Raw genomic sequence first — 19,737 nt, 5'->3', positions numbered from 1 at the left:
CGTCAAAGAGATTGTTGCAAACATCTTGGACAACTAACCACAGCTCTTCTGTGGATGTCGGCTCACTCCAATCCTGTGTCTTCATGTAATCCCAGACAGACGGGATGATGATGAGATCAGGACTCTGTGGGGCTGTATCATCACTTCTAGGACTCCTTGTTCTTCTTTATAGCTCTTAAAGGGGTTGTCCCGCGGCAGCAAGTGGGGTTATGCACTTCTGTATGGCCATATTAATGCACTTTGTAATGTACATCGTGCATTAAATATGAGCCATACAGAAGTTATTCACTTACCTGCTCCGTTGCTAGCGTCCACGTCTCCATGGTTCCGTCTAAATTCGCTGGCGGCTTGCTTTTTTAGACGCGCTTGCGCAGTCCGTTCTTCTGCTCTGAGCACGAGCCGCTTCAGCTCTTCTGCGCATGCGCAGACGAGCTGTAACTTCTCGGGAGCGCGCTGGAGCGGCCATTCTGCTACCATCCTCTCTTAGAGGAAGGTGCAGAAACTTGAGCCGCCCAGCAGTGCCGAGAAGCCACCCAGCCGCCCAGGTAAGTGATGGGTCGGGGGTGACGAGTGACTAACTGGCTTGGGCCCCGGGGCCTACATCTGTCGCGAGGGGACTGCCGCTGGGCCCCGGGGCCTACCACTGTGGCCCGGGGCCTACAGCTGTCACGAGGGGACTGCTGCTGGGCCCCGGGGCCTACCGCTGTGGCCCGGGGCCTACATCTGTCGCGAGGGGACTGCCGCTGGGGCCAGGGGCCTAGCACAGGGGAGCCGGGGCCTAGCACGGGGGAGCCGGGGCCTAGTGCCGGTTACCTGCTGCCCGGCGGTGGGTGACTGTGGCCCAAGAGCGTGTGCCGTGGTCGGCCGCGTTCAATCCCGAGGCCCGGTCAGTGGCTGTGGGGTCTGGTCGGCGGCCACGGTGGGTCCGTTCGGCGGCTGCGGGGCGTCTGGTTGTCAGGGAGACACAGCTGGTAGCGTCTCGGGAGCGCGCACGTTGGGCTACAGCAAGCGCGGTGCACCATGGGAGAAACCCGCGGTGCACCTTGAGAAAAGAACAGCGGAGATTGCAGACAGCCGTCTAGATGGGGGTGTTGCTCCCCAAACTCTGCCCTATATTGTCTGCCCACAAACTCTTGCTTTCTTTATCCCATCTGTATCTGGTCTCCTAGCAACTTTCGTATGAATCCGCGTTCATATGCAACGTAATTGCGTATGTACAGCAGATCAAACACATCCATAGAAATCAATGGCGCTCATACACGCGGAATCCACGGTAAAAATAGAGCATACTGCAATTTTTCTTTCGCTCGCAGAATCCGCAATTCCTACCTGCAAGTGTGAGCGAATCGGCAAAAGTCAATGCATTTCAATGCCCACATATTTCTGCATATCATACACACACGTGGCGCCCGCAGAATCTGCAACTGAAATCTGTTCATGTAAGACCAGCCTTAATGACATTGGCTTTATGTTTGGTGTCGTTGTTTTGTTGCAGATTAAAGGGGTTGTCCCGCGGCAGCAAGTGGGTCTATACACTTCTGTATGGCCATATTAATGCACTTTGTAATGTACATCGTGCATTAATTATGAGCCATACAGAAGTTATCAAAAGTTTTATACTTACCTGCTCCGTTGCTGGCGTCCTCGTCTCCATGGTGCCGACTAATTTTCGGCCTCCGATGGCCAAATTAGCCGCGCTTGCGCAGTCCGGGTCTTCTGCTTTCTTCAATGGAGCCTCTCGTGCAGGATGCCGACTCCGTGTAGCTCCGCCCCGTCACGTGCCGATTCCAGCCAATCAGGAGGCTGGAATCGGCAGTGGACCGCACAGAAGAGCTGCGGTCCACGGAGGAAGAAGATCCCGGCGGCCATCTTCACCGGTAAGTATAGAAGTCACCGGAGCGCGGGGATTCAGGTAAGCGCTGTGCTGTTTTTTTTTTAAGTCCCTGCATCGGGGTTGTCTCGCGCCGAACGGGGGGGGGGGGGGTTCAAAAAAAAAAAAAAACGTTTCGGCGCGGGACAACCCCTTTAAATTTTGAGCCAATCAGACGCCTCCCTGGTACTGCATGATGGATAAGTATGTGCATGTATTTCTCAGCATTGTGGACCCTATTAATCCTGACCAAATCTCCACCTCAGTTCCTGAAATTCAGCCCCAAACTTGCAAGGAACCTCCACCATGCTTCACTGCTGCCTACAGACACTCAATGTACCGCTCTCCACCATGCTTCACTGCTGCTTGCAGACACTCATTATTGTACCGCTCTCCACCATGTTTCACTGCTGCCTGCAGACACTCATTATTGTACCGCTCTCCACCGTGCTTCACTGCTGTCTGCAGACACTCATTATTGTACCGCTCTCCACCGTGCTTCACTGCTGTCTGCAGACACTCATTATTGTACCGCTCTCCACCATGCTTCACTGCTGCCTGCAAACACTCATTATTGTACCGCTCTCCACCATGCTTCACTGCTGTCTGCAGACACTCATTATTGTACCGCTCTCCACCATGCTTCACTGCTGTCTGCAGGCACTCATTATTCTACCACTCTCCACCATTCTTCACTGCTGTCTGCAGACACTCATTATTGTACCGCTCTACACCATGCTTCACTCCTGCCTGCAGACACTCATTATTGTACCGCTCTCCACCATGCTTCACTGCTGCCTGCAGACACTCATTATTGTACCGCTCTCCACCATGCTTCACTGCTGTCTGCAGACACTCATTATTGTACCGCTCTCCACCGTGCTTCACTGCTGTCTGCAGACACTCATTATTGTACCGCTCTCCACCATGCTTCACTGCTGCCTGCAAACACTCATTATTGTACCACTCTCCACCATGCTTCACTGCTGTCTGCAGACACTCATTATTGTACTGCTCTCCACCATGCTTCACTCCTGCCTGCAGACACTCATTATTGTACCGCTCTCCACCATGCTTCACTGCTGCCTGCACACTCATTATTGTACCGCTATCCACCATGCTTCACTGCTGTCTGCAGACACTCATTATTCTACCACTCTCCACCATTCTTCACTGCTGTCTGCAGACACTCATTATTGTACCGCTCTACACCATGCTTCACTCCTGCCTGCAGACACTCATTATTGTACCGCTCTCCACCATGCTTCACTGCTGCCTGCAGACACTCATTATTGTACCGCTCTCCACCATGCTTCAATGCTGTCTGCAGACACTCATTATTATACCGCTCTCAACCATGCTTCACTGCTACCTGCAGACACTCATTATTGTACCCCTCTCAACCATGCTTCACTGCTACCTGCAGACACTCATTATTGTACCGCTCTCCACCATGCTTCACTCCTGCCTGCAGACACTCATTATTGTACCGCTCTCCACCATGCTTCACTGCTGCCTGCAGACACTCATTATTGTACCGCTCTCCACCATGCTTCACTGCTGCCTGCAGACACTCATTATTGTACCGCTCTCCACCATGCTTCACTGCTACCTGCAGACACTCATTATTGTACCGCTCTCCACCATGCTTCACTGCTGCCTGCAGACACTCATTATTGTACCGCTCTCCACCATGCTTCAATGTTGCCTGCAGACACTCATTATTGTACCGCTCTCCACCATGCTTCACTGCTGCCTGCAGACACTCATTATTGTACCGCTCTCCACCATGCTTCAATGCTGTCTGCAGACATTCATTATTGTACTGCTCTCCACCATGCTTCACTGCTGCCTGCAGACATTCATTATTATACCACTCTTCGGCAATCTGCCTTCTGTTCCAGTCAAATAGTTCACATTGCGACTCCTCAGTCCAGCTCACCTGCACCCCAGTTCCTATGTTTTTGTGCATAGTTAGGTCGCTTGGCTTTGTTTCTACGTCGAAGGTATGGCTTTTTGGTCACAATTCTTCCATCAAGACCACTTCCGGATGGACTTCCCTGAACAGTAGATGGATGTACCTGGGTCCCACTGGTTTCTGCCAATTCTGAGCTGTTGGCACTTCTGGACAGCTTCCAGTCTTGTAGGGAAGTACACTGCATCTTCAGTCCTCAGTGTTGCCCATTTCTTTATGCTGTTCAAGCTTTTTTGACTTGCACTAGTGACTGGCACAGAGTGGAGATATCGGTGTAGTGACTGGCACAGGGTGGAGGCATCGGTGTAGTGACTGGCACAGCGTGGAGGCATCGCTGTAGTGACTGGCACAGAGTGCAGGCATTAGTGTAGCAGTTGGACAAAAAGATGAGCCTGGCTGCTGCATTCAGGATGGATTGGAGAGTTTATTAAGTGGAGGAAGGATCAGTAGTGAATTGCAGTACTAAGGGCTCCCACCCACTTGCGTTTTTTTTAACGCGAATGTAAATGGAACTTTCTAATGTTAAAAACGCATTGCACAAAAATCGCAGATCACAAACTTGCGATGTGTTTTAACATTAGAAAGTCTAATTGGCATTTGCTCTAAGTTAATGCAGCGTTAAAAAACGCAAGTGGGTAGGAGCCCCAAAGCAGGGAATGGATCAGGCAACAATAAGAGTTTTTGATGTCTCCACAGTGAGAAAAGGACGGATTGTGGAGATGTTTTTGAGTCAGGTGACATAAGTGTGCAAGTGATTGAATATGGGGAACAGTGTAGATGCGAAGACCTAAAACTGAACCCTAAGAAACCCCGTTAGCAAGGGGAAAAGGAGAAATAGAGCTAGCAAATTATACACAGAACAAGCAGTCAGAGAAGTAGGAATAAAACCCTAGAGAGCAATATTCTTAAAACCAGAGTGGAGCACATTGAGATGAAATTGGAAATTTAGGGCTCCTGCACACTGGCAAGAGCGATATTGGGAGGTGATTGATGCCCTGATATCGCTCTCAATCCTTCTGAAGCCCAGGATGTGAGCCGTTGCCGCAGGGAAGCGGCCTCCCATCCCTGCAGAGCTGAAGGAATCTCCGGCCATGTCACAGCCAAGGCAGGAGATAGCTATCTTCTCCCATTGATGTTAATGCGGCTGGCGGCAGCAGCGCCAGTCCCACTGAAATCAATGGGAGATGCTCGCGATCCTCTACAACTGTTGTGACAGCAGTGGCAGGGGACTCTCTGCAACAAGGATTTTCAGGGGGGGGGGGGGGGGTCTTGAAACATAAGCTTCCCCTCCTGAAAATAATCAATAACTGTAAAAAAAAAAAGAATACATCACCTTAGTAGCACTGTCATCTGCGGCGAGTCTTCTTGCAGGTCTACGGCACTCTTCTTCTGCTTCTCTTCTGGCTGAGGCAGCGCTCAGCTGTCATTCAATGCTGAACACTGCCTCTGATTGGTCACAGTGCTCAGCCAATCAGAGGCAGCGCTTCATGAGGCGGGGATTTTTAATCCTCGGCCAGAAGAGAAGCAAAAGAAGAGTGCCGAAGCCTGCAATAAGACGTGCCGGAGGTGACAGCGCTACTAAGGTGACGTTTTGTTTTTTTTCCCTACAGTTATTTTCGGTGTAGGGCTTATATATATTTTTGTGTGATGCGTTTTTAACATTAGAAAGTCCCATTGACAATCGCAGCGATATCGCAGCGTTAAAAAACGCAAGTGGGTAAGAGCCCTTAAACAAGTCTTTAAAACAATGATTGGGAATAGAAACCAAGCTAAACAACATGCACAGACAGTCACACATAGGTTTCTCGCTTGGCTAGTGGGAGGTCTATGATGTGGGTTGGGAAGGGTGTCATCTCTCCTTAAGGGAGCACCTAGAAGGTGTGTGCAGACTCTGATCCAGAAGAGTCAGTAGAGAGTAGTCACAGTTACATTTGGCTGTCAGGAGATCGATTAAAGCTTTAATAAAGGCAATTCCTTTAGAATATAGAAGACTACCAGATTGTCAGGCCTTCCTCACACAGGGCGTTTTGTACATCGTTTAACGCTGCCTTTTCAGCCCAGCGCTAAACGCTGTACAACACTCCCATTCATTTCAATGGGGCTGCTCACACAGGGCAGAAAACGCAGCGCCTTCCAACGCTGCGCTATGACAGCGATGCATGTTCTATTTTGGGGCATTTTCAGCCCTGCGTCGCCCATTAAAATGAATGGGCAGCAGTTTCAGCACTGCTAAAAAACATGGCAACACTTGGTGCTGTGTTTTTGGCAGCGTTAACTGCTCGGGGGGTGAGAGCTTGTTATAGAAGCCCTACCCCGAAAATCAGTCCCAGCTAGGTAGAGAAAAAAAGAAAGTTACTCACCTAGCCGCTGCAGTCCGGGTCGCGGCCGCTGGTCTCTGCCGCTCATCCAGGCTTCTCCAACACTCCCAAGTCTATTGCCGTAGGCCAGGTTTGAGAACCCCACCTCCAGCAATAGTGTGCTGTGATTGGATGTCAGCGCGCTTGATGCCAAATCACAGCCCTAAATTGACTGTCTCAGCCAATCAGCGCCGGCAAGCTCTGATTGGCTGAGACAGTCAATGAAGGGCTGTGATTGGGCATCGAGCAAGCGCCGACAACCAATGACAGCACTCTATTGCTGGAGGCGGGGTTCTCAAACCTGGCCTACGGCAATAGACTTGGGAGTCCAGGGGAAGCCCGAATCAGCGGCAGAGACCAGCGGCCGCGACCCGGACTTCAGCGGCTAGAGGTGAGTATTGCTTTTTTTTTTTTTTCTTTTCAGCATCCTGCCAAAACGCTGGCATAAAGTATGCCAGCGCTGCTGAAACAGGGCAGGATCTACAGTAAACGCAGCGTTGAAAAACACTGCGTTTCTGCAAACGCCCTGTGTGAGGGAGGCCTAAGGGGTTAATAAGAGAGTCATCAGTGAGATAAGAGCCGAGTAGACCAATCTTTCCAAAATTTTGAAGATGAAGGGAGGTTGGACTGCTAGGGGGTCCCAGGAAATTAACATAGTACCATCTTCACTCCAATTTCATCACCAATTTATAGCATGATTGCTATTAATGGAGTCCCAGGAAAAAATGTAATTAAAAGCAAGTCAAAAAATGATACGTACTCCAATATGGTACCAATAGAAACTAACAGGACGTCCCGCAAAACATCAGCCCTCGCATAACTGGCTTGATGGTAAAAAAAAAAAAAAAAGCTATGGCTGTCAGAAGATGAGAGCAGAAAATATTGCAGGGGGGAGGGAGAGATCTCCCCCCCCCCCCCCCCCCCCACTCTCTCTCACCGCCCCCGAATCTTTTCGGGCAAGCAGGTATGTACTCGAAAATGGCGATACTCGCTCGAGTAATTTGCCTTAACGAGTACGCTTGCTCATCTCTAGTGCTGACCCATAGAATAAAGTTATCATGTCAATTTGCAGTGTGCACACCATAGAAACAATGCCCTAGTCTGAGCTGTTCAGATGCAGTAGGGTGATGGAAGATGCCCCAGCAGCAAGACTTCAGAAGAGAAAGATGCTTGGGAGAGGTGACTCTCCTGCTTCTAGCGTGACGCCTCTCTGATAACACCTCCAGCGAGAACAGGAAAACTAAGTAAGGGCACCGCCCTACTTTTTCAGGATCCTATCCAAGGGGGTCTGCTTTATTTCCATCTCCCCGTTCACGGAAGGAGATGTACCGCTTATCAGCGAGCCTTTTTATGCTAATCGAAACTGAATGATCAGCTGACAAAGGAGCATTGGCTTATTTGTGGACTGATCGTTGGTCCTGCCACGCAGGCTGATTGTTGGGTGACCAAATAATCGGCCCATGTAAAAAGGACCATTACAGAATGCTGTAAAAAACTGTGTGTTAGTAAGGACACGTCCGACTGACAAAGTCAATTGCAAAACAAAGTTGTCAATTTGCAGATTTTCAGGAGGAATAATAGAGGAATTGTACAATAATATTTTAAGAAAAAAAGCTTCAGAATTATTGTATGGGAAATATGACCATTTAATAAACAAGCATGTCAGGAGGGCAGTCAGGTTCTCTTTAAATAGGATGTAAAGTTACTTCAACCAACAGCTTCAAATGTGGTCTGCTGTAGGGCCTCTCTCTTTATGGCTTGGATAGAATCGTGGAGGTCCTCTACAAGAGGTTAGGGCCCTGTACGGTCGTCCTGTTATTATCCTTCGTATGCTAAAGTTAGGGAATGGCCCTAAAGAAAACTAATGGCAGAATAAGATCGTCTGGTCTGCCCTTCTATTATTTCTCTCTGATAGATCTAGGATTATCCCAGTGACACTTAGGGCTTATTTAGACAACCATATATCGGCTCAGTTGTCACGCCGAGCCGATATACGGTGTCCTTGTTTGCAGGGGAGGGGGGGGGGGGAGATGGAAGAGCCAGGAGCAGGAACTGAGCTCCCGCCCCTTCTCTGCCCCTCGCCCCTATTTGCAATAGGAGGGGGTGAGACAGGGGCGGAGCTAAGTCCCGGCACTTAGCCCCGTCCCCATCCCGCCCCTCCCATTGCAAATAGTGGCGAGGGGCAGAGAAGGGGCGGGAGCTCAGTTCCTGCTCCTGGCTCTTCCATCCTCCCCCCCCCCCGCAGACAAGGACACCGTATATCGGCTCAGCGTGAAAACCGAGCCGATATACGGTCATCTAAATAAGCCCTTACGATCATTTATTGTTGATTTCCCAATCACATCTACTAGAATTTTGTCCCAAGCCTCCCTTACTTTCAGTACAAAAATAATTTTCTGACATTACTTCTGGTCTTCTTCCGAACTCATCTTAGACCATGGGCTTATTATTGATGGCCTGTCCTCAGGATAGCCATCTAGCAGTCCCACCGATCAGCTATTTGCAGAACTAGCATAGCGCCATGCATTGTGCAGTGGCTCGAAATGGTACTGCATGTTCAGATCTACTCACTACAAAGAGGCCTGACCAAAGGCAAAACCTGTTTGTATATTCTCGCCGTGTTTGTGTGGGTTTTATCCCACATTTCACAAAAACTCACACTGATCGCATAATTAGCCCTGCTATAAACGGTGATAATATGTATTTCGCTATGGAATATGTTCCCACTATACAGGCAACGGATCACACACACCTATTTCCACTCTCCACTCAGCGCCGCATGCTACTTACAGAATGGGATCAGGACTAGAACAGCACACACAAGGCCCACAGACACATGGAAATATCTTTTATTACAATTCAAAATAGTCACAGAAAGAAAAACAGAAACATTCTTCTTCTTCGTAATCCCTAAATTATAAAATTAAATATTAGATATTTTGGAGGCTGAGACAAACAGGACAAGTATGGGGGGCGAAGAGTGTCGTCGTAATTATTATATGGTACAATCAGTGCACTGAAACTGCGGGAAGTGGCCGGTTTCATATCTGCGTTAGAACCACCAGTAGGAGTTTGTCGCAGATATGGCGCAGAATACCGGAAGAAAAAGTGCTGCATGCCGTGCTTTTTCTTGCAGCTGCCGGAAAGCAAACGGACCCCATTATGGTTCGGTTCCGTCCTAAACGCTGTCCTGCCACGGGGATTCCCCTTTCCTGCTCCCCGAACGGAGCAGGAAGGCGGAATCCGCAACGCAGATGTGGAACCACCCTAAGTTTGCCAGTTTGACACAAGCGTAATGTTACACATCCGTAATACGAACATATTACCGATGACCTTGCAACCATATGCCAAGAGTATTTCACCCGTATCTGCCTCCATATCTGCGGTCATTGATTTTATTGGCTACTGGGCAAATACTGATCCATATTTGCCAATAGAAAATACCAAAGAACGTAAATATGGAGGCAAAAAACAGACTAAATTATCGCATGCTGTGTTTTTAAAGCATGGCTGTGAAAAATACGGCCATGCAACCAAATACATAGGTTTATAATAGTTCTGTATTACGGCCTGCAGGACACAAACTAAATACGGAGCAAAAGAAAAATGACCTTAGGCTGTGATCACAGCCGGCAGATGGGCTGCAGAAACCTGTGGCGCTGAATACCCATTTCATATGTCTGAAGGGGGTTTTTGCAGCATCTGCTTAGATCTTTATAAACCCCATTCAGATTAAAAGAGATTTCTGCAAAAAAAAAAAAAAATCTGCCTGTGTATCATACGCATAGTGGTAAACCCCACAGGTCTCCCAGGTAGCTATTCCTCCCCCACTGTGAAATGCAAGCATACATATACCCTGTAGAATATTGTATTATCCCACAACTTTGTAGATTTGCTATCCAGTAGTAACATTTAGTATTCTTGGTAAACCCTCCTCTAGGGGGCAGCATGTGTGTGTTTTTTATTTTATTTATTTTTTTTATTTAAAAGAGCATTACTGTCATATGAGGTTATTCCCTATCCATAGGCTAGGCGATATTTAGTTAATTGGCGTGGTTCGACCACTAGGACCCCGACAGATCACCAGAATAGAGATCCAATGTCCCCCTGAGAGACTGGTAAACCAATGGAGTGTAAGGCTCCTTACTGGATCCTACTGACCAGGCAACTTACTTCACTGCCCAATACTGGTATCCTGTGACATAATCATCCGTCAGGGGCGAGTTAGGTGACCCAAATACACTTGCAAAGGCCAACTTATTCCATCAAAGTCCAGTCTAGACGACGCTTTCCTAGTGTATATAGGGGCCTTTAAAAGAAGCCTCCTGAAAAAAAAAAACGGAGCATGTCCTGGTACACCGGTACCTATTAATCATGGCTTCACCCTACAATTATATGTTGGACGAGGACTGCAGACATGAGTGCACACTTCATACACCAAGTAGAATAAGTCACATGACCCAAAGCCAACTTTTTAGCAGGCCAGTATAGAAAGACCAATCAAAGCGGGTTGTGTGCTGTAACAGTGCATCCCCTATAGCTACAGCCTGGTAAACTACACCCAGTGTCAAGACTTCAATGCAAAGCCTTACTAAATGCTGACTTTGCAAATCTATTCCAGTATTACATAGGATAGACTATTCACCACCCCTGAAGCCGAGCTACAACTCCCACTATCAGCTGCTGAGGAAGCCATATTGATTCACCCAGGTTTCCCCAATATTTAGTGTTTTTTTTTTTTTTTTTTTAACAGACTTGATAGGACGACCGTGGGCTATATACTTGTATTGGATTTTAGCGGGAAATGTTCTAGAATGACCGTTTCTCCATTCTAATAGGCTAAAGATCTAGAAGACTAAGTATGTACCTCCTTGGAAACAAACAAATTCAACATTTTGAACCTCTTAATTTTGGATCTCCGCTCACTTGTTGCAAGTACAGAGGAGATTAGAGTTTTGGTTATTAAAACATTTTTTTAGTACCCTCCCGAATTGTGTTGCTGGCCACAAACGACAGCAGTCAGGACCTGAGCGATTGCATCTTCATGTAGTTTAGGATTTTGTAGGTGCATACGTATAAAGGCAATTCTCTACTTGTGTTGAGCAGACAGGGATAACATGAAGTGACAACCATTTGTTTTCATGTCCATACAGAATGCAGAGTTGGGCATGGAGGTAGACATTTCACACTAGTTTCTTGGCCTCGAAGAAGCTCTTGAGGTGTCTCATTTGCCAGATGCCGGTGAGGATAAGGATGAGAGTCTGGGCAATAGACCACCATAGGACGCGCTGGTTTGTGCTCTCGCTGGTTAGTCGGAATCTCTCCTCGCGGTACTGCAAAATAAGAAAATCAATTAGTAGCTGTGTTAGTTGTAGGTTTGTTTTCTGCGCCTTATATATCATAAATTTCTGACTATAAGAAGCAGTTTTCAGGAAGATAAAATCTTACTGAAAAAAGTCTGCACCTTTTACAGAGGCAGGGGGGTCTGATAGACCCAGAGAGCCCTGACCGCTGTCTTAATGATCCATGAGTGTATTAATACAGTGCACTGAACGATCATCAGGAGAACTTTACAGCCATACATACTTCGGCTGCACAGTCCTTCCTCTCCCTGCCTGATCATTCCCTCCAGCAGATAACTCTGGAGAACACTCACATCTACACCCGGGGTGCAGGTCCTCCTCTATACAGACAGGGACAGACAATAGCAAAGATCAGAGGTCTTGCAGTAGCAGCAGGACCTCTGATGAGGTCATAACCATGTGAGCAGGGGCTTTGTGACCAGGAAGCAGCTAGGAGTTCATGTATTACTAACCTTGCACGTGTGAATTTTGGGTTAAAAAGGTCAGTGTTTAACCCCTTAAGGAGGTGACCCTTCCCCAGCCCCCCCCCCCCCCATTTCCAGTTTTTGCTTCCCCCTTTAACAAAAAATTATAACTTTTATTTCACCATATGTGCATGTAGCAGAGTTGTGCATGTGCAATGTGTGTGAAGCAGTGCTGTGTATAATGTGAACCTATGAGCTTGCGCCATTGTTTAAATGAACACACCAGGTTTAATAGGACCTGACTGTTTATGATTACCCTGCTTTTCTATACTAGAACACCAAAGTTAAAGACTGTAGCCCCTCTATTTTGTTAGACCTCCAGAGACACTTAAAGGGGTCGTCTCGCGAAAGCAAGTGGGGTTAAGCACTTCTGTATGGCCATATTAATGCACTTTGTAATATACATCGCGCATTAAATATTGGCCATACAGAAGTTATTCACTTACCCTCTCCGGTGTTGGCGTCCCCGTCTCCATGGCGCCGACCAAAGCCTTCTTCTGCCTGGATTAAACGCGCTTGCGCAGTCTGCCCTCTTCTGTCCGGCTCCGGCGTGCTCGCGCCGCAGAGGTCTTCTGCGGATGCGCAGAAGACCTGTGCGGCGCGAGCATGCCGGAGCGGCCCCTTCAGCGCAAGCGCGTCTAATCCAGGCAGAAGAAGGCTTCAATCGGCGCCATGGAGACGGGGACGCCAACACCGGAGGGGGTAAGTGAATAACTTCTGTATGGCTCATATTTAATGCACAATGTATATTACAAAGTGCGTTTATATGGCCATACAGAAGTTCTTAACCCCACTTGCTGCCGCGGGACAACCCCTTTAAATTAGTATAAAATATTTTATTCTGTTTAAACCTGGGGTGCATCTTGTAGTCCAAAATATACAGTAGTTTATGTAAATTATGCTACAGTTCTCTTATCTCATCTACCTTCTAAGCTTTCTCCTTATGGAAGAAAGCCCACAATCTCTACGTTTGGTGGCTCGTGTTAACTTTTTATATGTTTGTTCATGGAGCTTTTCTGTAGTATTTAGTAATATACTTGTAGTTCATATGCTGAAAACTGTCCGAATAGCCAGTAATGAGCAGGGCTTGTATGCGAGAGCGAGTGTCTTAACATTTGTCTCATATGGAACGCTACAGCCTATTGGGGTATATGGATGTCTTAAAGAGGGTTCCTCAATAAACACCCCCTCTGTGAGCTAGAACAGAGAGACACACTTTAAATCAGTATATAATGCTACAATTGCACGGTCACATGCGTCTTCCTAACAGTAAAAAGCCAAAGTTAGAGAAACTGTATTGAGTTAAAGGGGTATTATAGCCTAAAACATTTATCGCGTACCTGCTGGAAATGTTGGGGGGGGGGGGGGGTGCAGCCGCTGTTTCCATTAGCGCTTTAGACTTTAATTGAAGCAGCAGCATGCATGACTACCAATCCACTTAAACAATTGCCTTGTGTGGGCGCCAATGAGCGTACAAGAGCTCACCCTCCTTCTGTAAAACTGCTTAGATGCCAGCAGTGACCATGGCATCTGAGGGCTTAAAGGCACAGTAACCCACTTCATTTACTTCTGTGCAGATAGAGTTAAAAACCGCTGCAGTTGTGCATATTTATATATATATTTATATTTAGCAGTTCCAGCTCATCAATGCATCATAGACCAGCTTTCTGAATGGGTAAGAGGAGGGAGCTCTTGCAAGAGGTTTATCTTCTCCAATACACAGTGATGTAGAGAACGTTAAGCAGATTGGGAGGACTACAGATCCCAGAGCCTCCTCTTGGCTCCATTTTAGCAGCAATATCAGTGACAGCTATAAACTGTTGGAGATTCGGCTGTCAGAGAAAGCAAGCTACAGTCTGGTTCTAGGCATAAAGCGCTCCCAGGCCGGCTTCACACGGGCGGACCAAATTCTGTATGCAGAAGGTTCGCAGCGGATTCCGGGTGCGATCCCAGCCAGCGACCCTGCGTACCTGAATTTTTCTGTATTTCGGATGGCCTCGGTGGCTCGCCGGTCATGCGCAGTACAGTTTTCTGTTTAGAATGTTTGGATTTCCAGCGCCATCGCTTAGCGAGGATGTGAGTACCCGCAGCCCATACGCAATGTTAATTGCGTATGGTCTGTGGGTCAGACGGCCTCCATTGACTTGGGCTCAGATGAGTTAAACGTTACTAGGGACTTTCACTGCTTGTTGTTCCAGTGACTACTGCTCCTACATCAATGATCACAGTGAATGGTGGCAGAGTGCGCTGAGACCGCCATCACCCGCCAGCCTCCATTTACAGTAAACAGGCCAATCATAGTTTGATTTTTATGCCTATACAAACTGAATAATGAATGATAAGAGAACAAATTATCATTCGGCATTCAGTCGCTGTCAGAGTTTACACCGAACAATTATAGCTCATAGTCACATGATCTAGCGATAATCTGAACGATAATTGTTCCCTTAGCCAAAGCTTCAATCAACTTTATATATCCTTCCATCAATCTGAGCTGATGGGAAATTAGGCAGCTTATCCCCCCGCACGCACACAGCTACTTTGTCTTTTTACCAAAGCATCGTGGGATAAGCAGTCAGGGTTTTAAGGAAAACCAAGTAAAATGTGACAGATGCCAACATGTCTATAAATGTAAAGTGGCCCTTGGACAAGTACTATGTACAAAATACTGAGCCCGTGCTTGGGGTACACCACACGTTTCCATCTTACCCTCTGATAGTTCTGTTCCTTTTGGATTTGCTCCACCTGATCCAAGAGCTGTCTGACTCGGAGCTGTAATTCTGTTAGCTTATCCTTTGCTGCAATCTCTGGGTAATTGTTGGTGTGCTCCCCAATCTGGATGTCTAGATGAACTCTCTGAAAAAGAATAAAATAACCAAAAAGTTGAAACACCAGTTGACTGAGAAAAAAAAAAAAAAAAAAAATCACATTTCACTAAAACCAAAAAAGTTGTTCTCTCACATCCAAAAAGCTGAGAATGTGAAACATTGAACAAGTGCCCGAGGACTGTACGACTCTCAACAAGAATCATGCAGTCTAAACGGGCTGCCTGAGCTGGCGAGAAGTCATCAGCTCGTTCCGTCGGGGCAAACGAGAATCGTCAGAATCTCACCCCATATAGTTATTCAAGGAGGTCTCCAAATGATGACACTGTGTTAGATGAAAGCCACGACTATTTGCATGCACAGTAATAACCATATAGTCTGTGGTCTCACCAGTTTGCCTCCAGCAAAGAGAGACATCCTAGTAGAGTTGGAGTGCAGGCAGATCTGGTGCTCTCCAGGGGTGTGCGATGTAAAGGTAAATCGGCCTTCGGAGCCGTACTGCCTGGAGAGGATGACCTGTGGAGAAAGAAAGGGTTAATGTTAGCGCTGCATCTAAATATCTTACCATAGTATGTGATAAAGTAAGTGTGTCATCCATAATGCTTCTATAGCTGCTGATACCAGATTAGATGTGAGACAACCAGTAAGGGCAGGGTGCCTCTATGAGGGCTGTGAGGTCGGATCAGAGAAGAGCCTGGGAGTGCTAGTTTAGCTTGGATTTGGTCCGCTACAGGTGTGGTAGAATACGATGTGGCCAGTCTAGATACACTGGGTAACCGGTTGTTGCATTAGCATCGGTGGAGGTATGGTGAAGGTTAGCTAGAATAAGTTAGAATCCAGTGCAAGGTTTTGAAATCAATGCTTCTAGAGACACCGATAATGATCAAGGAGATCCTTACCAAGACCAGCAAAGTAACATCTTCTTGGGCAATATGTCTCTTCATAAGACAGATGGAAAGATGCAGGACAGTGACTATGGGAGATCCTTGCAGCCCCCATGTCCCATGAAGAGCCGCATTGCCTTGAAATGAAGTATGTGGCTAGTCTCAATAAAGCTCTCCTTTATCACCATCCGCTCTCTAAAAGCACTCATTTTAATAGCTTGCGACAGATCCTAGCCCCTTAGCGACCGGCCTATCGTGTTTCTACGTCCTGTAGCTGCAGGACGTGTATAAGCCGCGCGGCTTATCGGAGCTGTTAACCCTTAAAAGTGTCACTGTAAATTCTGACAGCGGCATTTAAATCCCCTGGAAGGAAAAAAAGATAATGGAAAAACAAAAAAAATCTTGGCCACTAAGGGGTTAGCTTGTTCTGGCTAACCTTCCCTATAGTCATCTATAGGGCCTGTGTCACACGAGCGTATGAACATTTACACTGCGTTTCAGAGCACCAGGCGATGCCTTTTTGCACACCCTTTTGCGTTTTTTACTGTACTTTTTGCACACACTAATTGTGTGCATTTGCGCACGCAAGAACACATGCGGCCACAGTCTCGTCCATTGACATGGCTAATTAGCCTTATTAGTTTTTTATGGCCCTGTGTATATGCGCAGGAAAATAGAGCGCTGCATTTTTTTTGCACAACGGAATTGCTCACACAGAATACACGAATGTGGAGGAACCCATTGAAATCAATGGGTTCTACTTTCTGCAATGCACATAAATACACCCATGTGACACAGGCCTAACTATGTGACCAAGCACCTCTGATTGGCAGGAGTGCTTCGGGTATGTTCACACATGCCATATTTTGTGCTCCGGAGTTGGGTGTGAATAACGACGTGGATCCTCAGCAGATTTCACCATTTCAGTTGAAAAGGTGCAGTTTGCTGCGAACCCGCGTCATTATCCATATCACTGGTGCAGATTTTGAAGTGGTATGCAGCGCAACGTGTGAACGTACCCTCAAAGCAGTTTGGCATTAAACACATTACTCGCCTATCCATTCAAGCTAAGGTGCGTGCAGTAAGCAGGACAGGGGGCCTGGGACCCCCACCAATCAGTACTTCTGGCATGTCAGAAGCCTTTAAAATACTTCTACACTTCAGCATGTGAAGGCGAATATAAAAGCTGTAACAGTCTGACGTTACCTTGCCATCAGGGTCTTTCACCTCCACATGCATGCCCAACCCTGGAGTAGATGGCAGGAACGTCTCCGCCTGCTTGTCCCACAGCTGAGTCTTGTAGTTCCCTGAGAGAAAACAGAAAGAAACATTAGTTAAGATCTTTCCCCACCTTGATGTGCAACACTAAGACTGCGTTAAATCATAAAACGGTTGGTACGGCGTTCGCCAGTAGAGCAAAGAGTAATTGTTCCCAGCAATCATGTAGATATGACTTTTAATGGCCAACAAAAACACATGATGTTACAGCAAGCTTTCCAACCTACGCAGGGTTCTTCCTCAGGCTTAATGAAACAGATCCGAAGAGACATGCATATATACACACATACATATGACAAGGCAGACATGGTGGGATTCATTCTGTTCTGGGATTGTGTTAGGTGCAAATTAATCCCCCCATGTCTCTGGGCTCCATTGCAAGTCAACCTTCAAAGTGTGTTTCCCCACCACCACGGGGATAATGGGCATATCTGTCCTGGGATCATGCTGCCTGTAGTTTGGGCACCATGAACCTGGTGACAGAATAACATTAAACTAAATGGAGCAAATCCGCAACACCAGGCTAGAGCCACAGGATAGCAAGTGGCATAACAATAGTGTGCTGCTGCGGCACAACTGTTTTGGAGGCACCACCACCCGACCCCCCTTTATTTTTTTTATTTTTTTTTTGTGGGCGTTTCTCCTTCCCACTTTCAGAAAACAATAACTCTATTTTCCCGTTGATGGTGCTGTGCGGCGACTCGGTTTTCCCGGGGCAGTGACCTCTGGTTTCTATTGCTATGATTTTTGGAATACGTACGACTTTTTGATTTTTCATTGCATTTGTTCTTACAGACAGGGGTGACCAAAATGTGTAATTCTGGCATTTGTGACAACATTCACAATGTGGTATGAATACCATGCTACTTTGATAGCTTGGACTTTTACGGATGCGGCGATACCAAATGTTTCTTTTTTGTTAAGATTTTTTTTTAAACTATAAATATTGAAAAAGTTTTTTTTCTCCCCTAACTTTTAGTAACCTTTATTTTTTACAATAGTAACAGTGATAAGTGATAAGTTTTACATTTCCTTTTTAGCCCCCATAGGGGGACTTGCACTTGAGTTCGATTGCCTATACCATACACTGCAATACTCCAGTATTGCAGTATATATCATTTCTGCAGGCATTTTATTAAGACAGGCCATAGGCTCATCTTAATAGGCAGGAATACACTGCAGCCCTGGGGGCCTTTAGAAGGCTCTAGGTTCCATGACAACCAAACGGCATCTCTTAAAATCTCATTGCGAACACCGATTGGGTGATTTAAATGCTAAAGTCAGACTTGACAGCAGCATTTAAAGGGGCAACAGACGTGATCAACACGAGCGCTGATCGCAGCTATTGCGGGCAGGTGTCAGTAGTCTAATAGTTGGCACCCGCTCCATGTAAAACCCACATCGGGGAGAGGGGGGGTACATTTACACCCTTTAAGGTGAAGGAGTTAAACAGCCAAACCGCAAAAAAGTTGTGGTCATCCAAGATTTAAAATTGACATGAGTTGTAACTCACAATCCAAATCCAACAGAGTTGCATCTTTGGCGGCGGCCGTGTCGCAACCATCGACAATCATTAGACGTGACGTCACGCGTGATGTCACCCTGACCATGGGCCAATTTACACTGCAAACTTTTTCCACAGCGTGTGGATAAGATTTCTTGAAGTCTATTGCTCTCTGTTATCAGCCATTAGTAGCTGGGACAGGGCAGGACCTCACGGTCACTCTTTCATCACCCCAGTAACTAGAAGCTTCCATCTTTGATGGAGATTTAGGGTTTCTGTCACTTTAAAATTTCAGCCCAAACAACTCTTTAAAGCCGTTTCCAAGGAAACCACATCCCAGAAAACGCGGAGTTGACAAGACTATGTACCGGTTGCCATAGTAACACTGAAGGCCTGCTGCTTTAACCCTTTCTGCCAGCAGCACCTGCCGCGCTCACCTATCACCATGGTCTCATCCGGGATCTCCTCTATGAAGCATCGCTTCTCCGTCTCCCCGATGTGGAAGTAGAGGCCCCGGGACAGGCCGACGTGCAGCAGCAGCACGAGCAGCGGGACAAGTCTGCATCTGGGGGAGCCGCAGCCCGGGGCGAGGGGAGACATGACTGACGGAGGAGACAGGACGGAGGTGAGCGCTCACGGCCGCCTCCTGCGGGTCACGCCTCCATCCGGAAAGCCAAGGCGCTCTCTGATTGGTTGTAGACTGCCTAGGGGCGGTGTTAGGACGAAGCCAAAACGAGGCTTGGCTTGGGAGGACTGCAACGTCACCACTAGGTGGAAGGGAACGTCACCCTAACGTGGCCATCTTACATTCTGGTGGGAGTGACGTCACTGCTCGGAGGGATTTTTTTTGCTTATTATTGAACATTTTGGTTATGTTTTTTTTTAATAATAATAATAGCATCCTTATTAGCCTAAATACTGGATAAATTAGCATTTTTATTGAAATAACCATTTTAGGTGCAGTTGGTTAACTTGGCTGCTCACATTGCAATATATACAGATGTAAGATTAAAGGGTATTTCAAGCTTTTTTAACCGATGACCTACCCCTGCATAGGTCATCACTGGGGATGCCTGTCCATCGTTCAGCCCACTGCACTGGCAGTGACATCATCATCAGCGGTCAGAGGAGGAGTGTCACACGTCTGCTCAGAACTGGACACGACGCCCTGACCGTGGTCCTGAGCAGGATGTGGAAGAACGGGAGCGCAGCCAGTG

The 19,737-nt window shown here is 47.1% G+C and overlaps 1 protein-coding gene across 1 annotated transcript; it reads right to left on the bottom strand.

The window, feature by feature from the left end:
- Nucleotides 1-9,035: 9,035 nt before the first annotated feature.
- On the bottom strand, nucleotides 9,036-19,182 carry TMED4 (transmembrane p24 trafficking protein 4). The gene is made up of 5 exons (XM_066593159.1): nucleotides 18,958-19,182; nucleotides 16,945-17,045; nucleotides 15,245-15,370; nucleotides 14,739-14,885; nucleotides 9,036-11,535 (listed from the first exon to the last, which is right to left on the bottom strand). Exons 1-5 carry the CDS (start codon nucleotides 19,118-19,120, stop codon nucleotides 11,386-11,388), a joined length of 687 nt encoding a protein of 228 aa, XP_066449256.1. The 5' UTR covers nucleotides 19,121-19,182; the 3' UTR covers nucleotides 9,036-11,385.
- Between the last annotated feature and the right edge of the window lie 555 nt (nucleotides 19,183-19,737).

The sequence above is a fragment of the Eleutherodactylus coqui genome, chromosome 2, assembly GCF_035609145.1.
Source record: "Eleutherodactylus coqui strain aEleCoq1 chromosome 2, aEleCoq1.hap1, whole genome shotgun sequence".
NCBI classification, from domain to species: domain Eukaryota; kingdom Metazoa; phylum Chordata; class Amphibia; order Anura; family Eleutherodactylidae; genus Eleutherodactylus; species Eleutherodactylus coqui.
Note: the sequence above shows the minus strand (reverse complement) of the source record. Positions and strands in the feature narration are given on the sequence as shown.

Coding starts and splice junctions, on each gene's coding strand:
- TMED4 (XM_066593159.1), bottom strand. CDS start 19,120: ATGTCTCCCCTCGCCCCGGGCTGCGGCTCCCCCAGATGCAGACTTGTC. Junction 14,886..15,244: donor TCTTTGCTGGAGGCAAACTG/GTGAGACCACAG, acceptor ATTCTTTTTCAG/AGAGTTCATCTAGACATCCA. Junction 11,536..14,738: donor AGGAACAGAACTATCAGAGG/GTAAGATGGAAA, acceptor CTTATTTTGCAG/TACCGCGAGGAGAGATTCCG.